General features: G+C 33.0%; 1 protein-coding gene across 1 annotated transcript in view; it reads left to right on the forward strand.

Moving 5' to 3' along the window:
• Positions 1 to 240: 240 nt before the first annotated feature.
• Positions 241 to 9056, forward strand: part of LOC111699514 (uncharacterized) — a gene marked incomplete in the record, with an annotated part of 28378 nt that continues 19562 nt past the window's right edge. The window contains 1 exon segment of the mRNA XM_023470201.1: positions 241 to 651. Within this exon segment, the coding sequence (XP_023325969.1) occupies positions 403 to 651 (249 nt within the window).

Raw genomic sequence — 9056 nt, forward strand, 5'->3', positions numbered from 1 at the left:
ATAGTTATTATTCAAGTTTTTCTTCATTTGTTTCTCACGTCCAGACAACAGATAAGTTGATGACATTTTTTGTGAATATCTAAATCCCTGAAAGTATACTGTATAGGTAGACCCTCCTTCCCCCCCCCCCTCCCTGAAAACCACCCATTTCCCCAACTCTCACCTGTTGTCCACCAAGATCCCGCGCATGTTCGTCTGCTGGTCGGACCGGTCCGGAACCCATTCATGGCCCGCTCTGCCTGAACCCAATGTGTCCGGGCGGACCGCGCCAGCTAGTCTCAATCTTTCATTAGTTTACCATCAACTTCCAAAGTGAGAGCACACATTTTCAGAGTAATTAAATATAGTTAAAAGTGATGGTTTGCTTATTACGAGGTTCATAGCAGTCCAGTGATTTAAAGTATGGCTATGGCCCTACAGTCCCTTGTGTCCCTAAATAGCCCCTTGGACGGATCCGATGTCCCTAATATAGTTGTGGAATGGCTTGAATTTCTTCAGCTCGGTCAATATAGTCATGGATTCATCGACAATGGCTATGACGATCTCGAGACAGTAAAAAAGATAGGGCCGGCCGATCTCGATGCGATCGGTGTCCTTTCAGCTCACCATCGAGCTTTTTTGCTCGACGCTGTCAGAGTTTTAAAAGAACAGGTTCGGGTTACTTTTTTGTTGTTTTCTCATTTTTTCTCGCAATTTTTCAAAAAATTATTTTTCTTGGTGACCCCCCCCCACCCCTCATCCACCACCCTTAAACCAGATTATTTATGAGCGAAACTTAAAATTTAGTGTTTGAAAAACATGTTGTTTTATGAACCTTAATAGGATCTAGAGTTAACTTTGATTTTTCAGTAATTTGAAGCGAACAAAATTGTATTATTTTTTTTCTCGTGAATTTTGACGTTTTTTTCGCAATAATTTTACTTTGTCATAGCGAAGCCATTGACCATTGTTTATTCTGTAAATTCTCCCCTTTTTTAATATTTATAAATCCTTTTATTCAATTTATAACATCAAAGTCAATCAGTGTTTTCCATACAAGTTATTCCTGTGAATAAAGGATAAAAGTGTTTTAAACAGTGCTTAGGATCCGGATCCCTTGGATCCGCAAGATTTTGGCTTCCTGGGTCCAGATCCGGATCCGCAAAAATATGCGGACATCCGGATCCAATGGGTAACAACCTAAAACTGCAAAAAAAACTTTTACTCCTAAACCCCAAATGCATTTTTTGGAAAAAAGAGAGATTATAAACAATTCCTCATTTCTGAATGGTCCATCAAGTTTTAGGATAAAATGAAGCGAAAAAAAAATAAAACAAAATAATTGAAAATTATTTTTTGTTAAAAAAATTCTGTAAATCTTAAAGAAATGACCTGGATCCGGATCCGGATCCAATTTTTTCCAGTGCGGATCCAGGATCCGGATCCGCAATAAAATTAATTGGTCCCTAAGCACTGGTTTTAAATAAAATGTATCCAAACTTAAAATCCAGTGGACTGATTGTCATGAATAGCGAGACGTAGTTGAACTACAAAAATGTATCCAAACTTAAAATCCAGTGGACTGATTGTCATGAATAGCGAGACGTAGTTGAACTACATTAGACTTAGACACTTCACTTGGTCTGGTTCAAGAGACGTAGTTGAACTACATTAGGCTTAGACACTTTTGGTCTGGTTCAAGAGACGTAGTTGAACTACATTAGGCTTAGACACTTTACTTGGTCTGGTTCAAGAGACGTAGTTGAACTACATTAGGCTTAGACACTTCACTTGGTCTGGTTCAGGAGACGTAGTTGAACTACATTAGGCTTAGTAACTTCACTTGATCTGGTTCAAGAGACGTAGTTGAACTACATTAGGCTTAGACACTTCACTTGGTCTGGTTCAGGAGACGTAGTTGAACTACATTAGGCTTTGACACTTTTTTTTAAACCTTTTTATTTTATTTCATTATTTCATTTTTCAAAGATTTTGTTTTAAAAAAAATTTTTTAAGCATCCCGTTATCGTTTGATCTCTAAATATTATTAGCAACAAACTGTTATGTAAGCTATTATCTTCAAGTTATATTCTACCGGTGTTGAATTCAAGAAACTTTTTATATGACTAATTACTTTACTTAGAAGTTATTTAGACACAAGGATTAAGATTTAAAGGGACTGTAAACGTAATTTGAAGTGACCCACCTTTTATAGCATGTCCTATTCTCAACGGTACTCTTTGGCTGATCAAATATGAATAGATTAGCCTTGATTGATCAACTTAAGGTTTCAAGGGTATCGTTGTGAATTTGGCATGTCCCTATCTAAATGGTGGGTCACTTAACAATTAGAACGCTCAGTGTTTTTATCTTCTAGGATTTTTAAATAGGCTTGAACTTGGACTTTAAATTGGACTAGAATTGGGACTATACATTATACTAGAATTGGGACTATATATATAACACTAGAATTGGCACTATATATTAGACTAGAATAGGGACTAAAGATTAGACTAGAATAGGCACTATAGATTAGACTAGAATTGGGACTAAATATTAGACGAGAATTGGCACTATAGATTAGACTAGAATTGGGACTATAGATTAGACTAGAATTGGCACTATAGATTAGACTAGAATTGGGACTATATATTATACTAGAATGGGCACTATAGATTAGACTAGAATTGGCACTATAAATTAGACTAGAATTGGGACTATAGATTAGACTAGAATTGGCACTATAGATTAGACTAGAATTGGGACTATATATTAGACTAGAATCGGCACTATAGATTAGATTAGAATTGGTACTATAGATTAGACTAGAATTGGCACTATAGATTAGACTAGAATTGGCACTATAAATTGGACTAGAATTGGGACTATATATTATACTAGAATTGGTACTATAGATTAGACTAGAATTACTATATATTAGACTAGAATTGGCACTATAGATTAGACTAGAATTGGCACTATAGATTAGACTAGAATTGTCACTATATATGAGACTAGAATTGGGACTATAGATTAGACTAGAATTACTATATATTAGACTAGAATTGGCACTATAGATTAGACTAGAATTGGTACTATAGATTAGACTAGAATTATTATATATTATACTAGAATTGGCACTACAGATTAGACTAGAATTGTCACTATAAATTAGACTAGAATTGAGACTATATATTATACTAGAATTGGTACTATAGATTAGACTAGAATTACTATATATTAGACTAGAATTGGCACTATAGATTAGACTAGAATTGTCACTATATATGAGACTAGAATTGGGACTATAGAAAATTGGAAAATTTATAAATCTACATTGGTCTCCATAATATTGTGGAATTCACCGATTAAAAAAAATTAGAATACTACTTAAAATATAGGGTACCTTACGATTATTAACTGTGTTAATTTTTTAGCGTTTGTTTTGAAATAAATACAATTTGTAGATTGGTTTCAGTTAACTCCAATTTACTCTGACTACCACTGTATGAGAAAACATAGAATATTGTGGTGCGCTGCACCCTGAATTTATGATCTAAAGAGATATTTCAGTGTTTAAGCTTATGGAACAAAAGGAATTAGCATTTCAAAGGATATTCTAGGCTGTTCAGGCCCGCAGGTCCTTTCTAGTTCAATATGTGGTTAAAGGGACTGATTCTCCATCCAAAGATGGCCATGTCCGATTCACAACGGTACCTTTGAAACCAGTGCTCAGGATCCGGATCCGGGGGGTAAAATATCAACCAAAAACTGCAAAAAAAACTTTTTTACTAATAAAACCCAAATCTGAATTTTTGAAAAAAGAGAGATTTTAAAAATTTCCTCATTTCTGAATGGTTCATCAAGTTTTAGGATAAAATAAGGGGAAAAAATAAAACAAAATAAATTATAAATTATTTTTTGTTAAAAAAGATTCTGCAAAGAAATGACCTGGATCCGGATCCATTTTTTTCCAGTGCGGATCCAGGATCCGGATCCGCATAAAAATTGAATGGATCCCAAGCACAGTTTGAAACCTTTGTATGATAAGTTGTCGTTTTTCTAGGTTTAATAGTATTCCTATATGTTTTCTCCCTTTAGAAAGTCATGCTTCAATTGAAAATATAAAATTTTTAGAACTATTAACATATCTTCTACATACTCAATCTGACAATGCTATTAAGGCATTGTATCTTTGCTTGGAAGGTCACTTGAAATTAAGTTTATAGTCCCTTAAGTATGCTTCAAACCTTTTGAGTCCTAAGTGCATGGATACACCAAGGAATAAGTTTTCAAGTACATATCGGCAAAATATGTAAAATACTCGGTGTTTGTAAATAGTTTTAAATTTGTTCATTTTCATAATCCAATGTTTTAAAAATGACAGTTTTCTCATTTTTTTTTAGTTTCTTTCACACAAAACATTTTTTAAAATAAATTATTTGTTTCGTTTCTTTTAACTTACCGTTATTATAGCTAGAATAGTATGCATAAAAGCCTGATAAAAGGTTTAGGTACAGCGTACGTATCCATATAATTCATGCAAGTACAATGTACAATGAACAATGTACAATTGTACATGTTCAAAAAACTTTCTTAAATCTACTGATATTCTAGATTTAATAAAATATTTAAAAAAAAAGAAAATAAATAGATGCGGGGTCATTTTTTAGAAAAGGGGGAGGAGCCTTATCTCCCCCCTCCCCCCATAGCCTGGCTCTAATAAATAGGCATATATGCGATGTGCATTGGTACCCTAAACACCATCTATTTATCTAAAAACTTTGACTGATTTCAAACCTTTTCCTTTAAATTATCATCCCTTGGTCTCACTTCATACCATCCATCATCCGCCTCTCTCCCTTTACATTATTCATCTATTCATCCTTCCACTCATCCACTCATGAGACATTGTAAATATTCCATTCACTCATCCTGCAGGTTTTAGCATTTTTTTTATCTATTCAAAGATATCGTCTTTTCATTTTTTCTTCATTTATTTTCATAATTATTCATAATTCATTATTTAACAAAATTCATTTAAATATTTCTAAATTCTAATAAATATAATTCTTTTAATTCATTTAAATCTTACAATTAATTCAATTTGTTTCAAATTTATTTAGTTAATTAAGCTTTAAATTTAGTTATTCAGTAATTTAATTTTTTTTATTTATTTAATTCATTTAATGTTTTGAAATAATCATGGATTAAAATCATGTTTCAATTCATTAAAAAACAACAAAATTAATAATATATTTTATGCTTCAATAAAAAAGACATTTCGATATTTTTTAACCCACAATTTCGGTAGCGGCTAGTANCCCTTTTTTGCAAAGACTTGATTTTCTGTAGTTTAGCATTTGGATTTGGATTTTCCAAATCAGCTGTTGATAAAGTTTTAAGTTATATCAACTAAGCTAAGTTTGAATTGTCAAAGGTCTACACCATCAGGTTGCTCAGAAATAGGCATTTGCATATTTGATTTTAGTTAAGGAATATTAAGGAATGCTAAGAAATATTTTCAAATATTATATTAGTTAAATCTATACATATTACATATATCATAATATTAATCCTAACCCCTGTACTTACATACCTAGCATACTTACCCTATCTATGCATATCTATCTATCTATCAATTATATGCGCCCCACCCCCGCGGTTTGTCTATCTATCTATATCTATCTTTCTATCAATCTTTATCTATCGGGCTATCCTTATAGTTTTAAGCTATATAAATAATAAATATATTGATCAGTTTACTTGTGGATCTGTATTAAAGAGAGAAAAAAGTTTTGAATCTAGAAGTTTAGGAGTGTGTCTCTTTATAAACAACGTAGAAGGACTGTCAAAGTTATTTATCATTTATATTTGTCTAAAGCAAATAACTTTAAACAATATAAAAGTTTACAATTTAATACTAATACTCTTTCCCCTGGATATCGCATTTTATGATTGACAGGGTTTGCCAAAAAAAACAATTGCAATACAAGACTTTTAGCATGAGTATAGTTTAGTTATTTGGAAATGGAGTTTCTTGGTCTCAGTCTAGCGTTTTCGTTTTCCATAAATGTAGTATATAACTGAGAGCACTGCAAGGCTTGATAAATTTTCGCACATTGCGTTGAAACTAACACTGGGTTTGCAGAACTTTAGATTTCTTCAGATTTGCTTTATTGCATAATAAGTGACTCTCTATTACAGGGAGGCATGTCAGATTCCCAACTGTACCTTTAAAGCTTTGTCTGATCATGAATGAATGATAAATCTATAAAGTCTGTTCAAATAATTGTGACTTGCGGATTTCTTGCTGTGGAAACAAAGAAGGAAATCGTGAGAATTATCACTTTTCAAGTGAGTTAAACGACGATATCTTATCATTAATCATAAAACGGGTTAAAGGGTATTTATATGAATCGGACATGGCCCCTCTCTACGAAGTCGTCTGAAATTACAAGGACAGTCCCTTTAAGAAACAACTGTTTAGTAATTCATTGACTGCCCTCTTCAAAATTGACTTGTAACTCTTCTTGTTTGGTAAAGACTCCCCCCCACAACTTCTCCGCCTCCCGCTCCCGCTCCCCCCCTCTCCACTCTCCAGGGTTGAATTTGTCTTTCTCTGCAGTTTTCAGATCGATCAAATTTTCAAGTTTTAATTCTTTTTGTAGTTTCGCGATATATGTGTTTCATTGAATACTAAGCATGGAACCGCCTTTTGCAAAATACACTCAACTCAAATTTTAGTGACATTATTGTTACGACGTTGTGACCTCATAGCTTCTCTAGTTTTTATTTTGCGTGCACAATTATGCGAAAAGCAAATATACTAAACTAAAACATTTTTGTTCCTTTCAGTAGCTGTACTAATGATTAAAAACTAACGTTCAATTTACGTTTGTTTGACGTGAAACGTGTTGCCCCCCCCCCTTCCCCTTCCCTCCCCTGTCTCTTTCCCCTAATTAAACCAGAAAGCACTATATTAAAAGCAAAATAAAAATGAGATGCATAAAATGAATTATTTTAATTCGCAAGAATGTTATTCTGTATTTTTCTTATATTAAGATTTCATATCATATCATATTTTTATTCAACTACAAAGCACGAGATAATACAAATACTTTTCCCAAGATTAGCCCAATTTCCCGGAAATAAGGCATAACAATAAAAAATAAGCATTTGTCAAAACATTCGCACGTGCAAACTGTTTACCAGATTTTGCAACAAATGTTAAAGGAACTGTAGACGTAATGTCCAGTGCATGGCATGAGCATTAATTTCAAGATTGGGATGTACGATTATAAATGGTACCCTTTAAACCTGTATCACACTATCAATGAACAAAATATTGCCGTTTTTTTTAATTTTTAAAATTTCCGTCTTTGTCTTTGCATCATAAATGCTTATTACTTTTACGAAGAGGGCAAAATTAAAAATAACCAATCTTTCTATAGAAAAAGATGGATATTTATTCATCTGATTTGACACAGGTTTTAAGGGTATCATGGGCATTGAACATGACACTTTATTAATGGAGGATCACTTTTAATTCTTTTGCAGTCCCAATACAAATAATAAAAGCTTAGGGAAATATCAAAAATTTATCAGAAAAATTAAAGAAAAGAAATGGCGGGACAAAAAAAATAATTTTGATAAATTATAGATAATTAATTGAAAAATAATAGAAGTAAAAATTATTTGTTTTATCAGACGATATATAATCAATCAGTGCGTAGTGTAAAAGTATGAAAGTGGGGGAATTTGCGGTATGAGAGGTGGGGGGATTTGTGGTATCAAGGGGGAGGGGGGTAATTGTAGTAATTCACCCAATTAACTCGTTTTACCAAAATCATTGACAGTTGTCTATCATTATACGACAAGACTCTGTAATTTCAAAATTATGTAAAAATTTCAGATTTTGACTAACTAGACAAATAGATTTTTTATTTATTTATTCATGGGCATCAAATATGATTTTAAAGAATAGTTAAAAAATCCACAAAAGATAGCATTTTACAATACAATTTAAACACTTGCACAGATTGGAAGTAATGAGTAATGTGAATTAGTTAAACTAGGTTTGACCAGATTAACTATTCGTTGTGTCAACCAACTTTATTCTCGCGTTTCATTATATCCGACCTCTCGGTTAAAATGCAATATTTTATGATAGGGGTCATATTGGGAGGAAGAGAGAGGGAGGGGGGTTATTAGCCGGTAAAGTGCAGTGTGCACTGTGCATACAAGAAAAATCTTTAAAAGTTAAAAAAAAAGTTTACGATACTGAAATTGAACTTTAATGATTTTGTTCATTTTTTATTGATTTTCGGATTTTCGAAATTTACCGAACAGGAGTAAACATTGGTATCTTATCTACAATCTGAGGATTATCCGTACTGTATACAAGAACAGACAGACAGATAGATAGATAGACAGATAGACAGATAGACAGATAGACAGATAGATAGACAGATAGACGGATAGACAGATATACAGATAGACAGATACAGGCAGAAAGACAGAAAGACAGATAGACAGATAGACAGATAGACAGAAAGACAGATAGACAGATAGACAGATACAGACAGATAGACAGATAGACAGATAGACAGATAGACAGATAGACAGATAGACAGATGGACAGATAGACAGATAACATATTGCACCCCGAACTAACTAGAGTGAGACCCGTTCGGTTTCTTCAATTTTAAGTCCTATGCGTTTTGGTCTATAATTAAACAATCTTTAAACTTACGGATTTGTTAGTCTATAAAAGAAGAAAGGCTAAAAAGTTATGTTTAATGGCTCAAATTGTAATTGAAAGTCACAGCTAACTGGAATATTGACAGAACCGTTAAATCCACGTGATTGAGGGCTGAATTAGCTATTGAATGGGGGGGGGGAGAGAGAGAGATAGATAAGGGCCATGGATTAGCTAATACTGAAGGTCGCAAAATTTATACACATTTAATATTTTTAAACTTCTTTTAAATGAAGGGGGTTGTAAGTTTCGTATGCCATTAAGGGGGAGATGTCATCAGGATGTGGGGAGGGTTTGCATGTCACCAAAAGGAAAG

Source organism: Eurytemora carolleeae, unplaced genomic scaffold, assembly GCF_000591075.1.
Source record: "Eurytemora carolleeae unplaced genomic scaffold, Eaff_2.0 scaffold365, whole genome shotgun sequence".
Taxonomy (NCBI): domain Eukaryota; kingdom Metazoa; phylum Arthropoda; class Copepoda; order Calanoida; family Temoridae; genus Eurytemora; species Eurytemora carolleeae.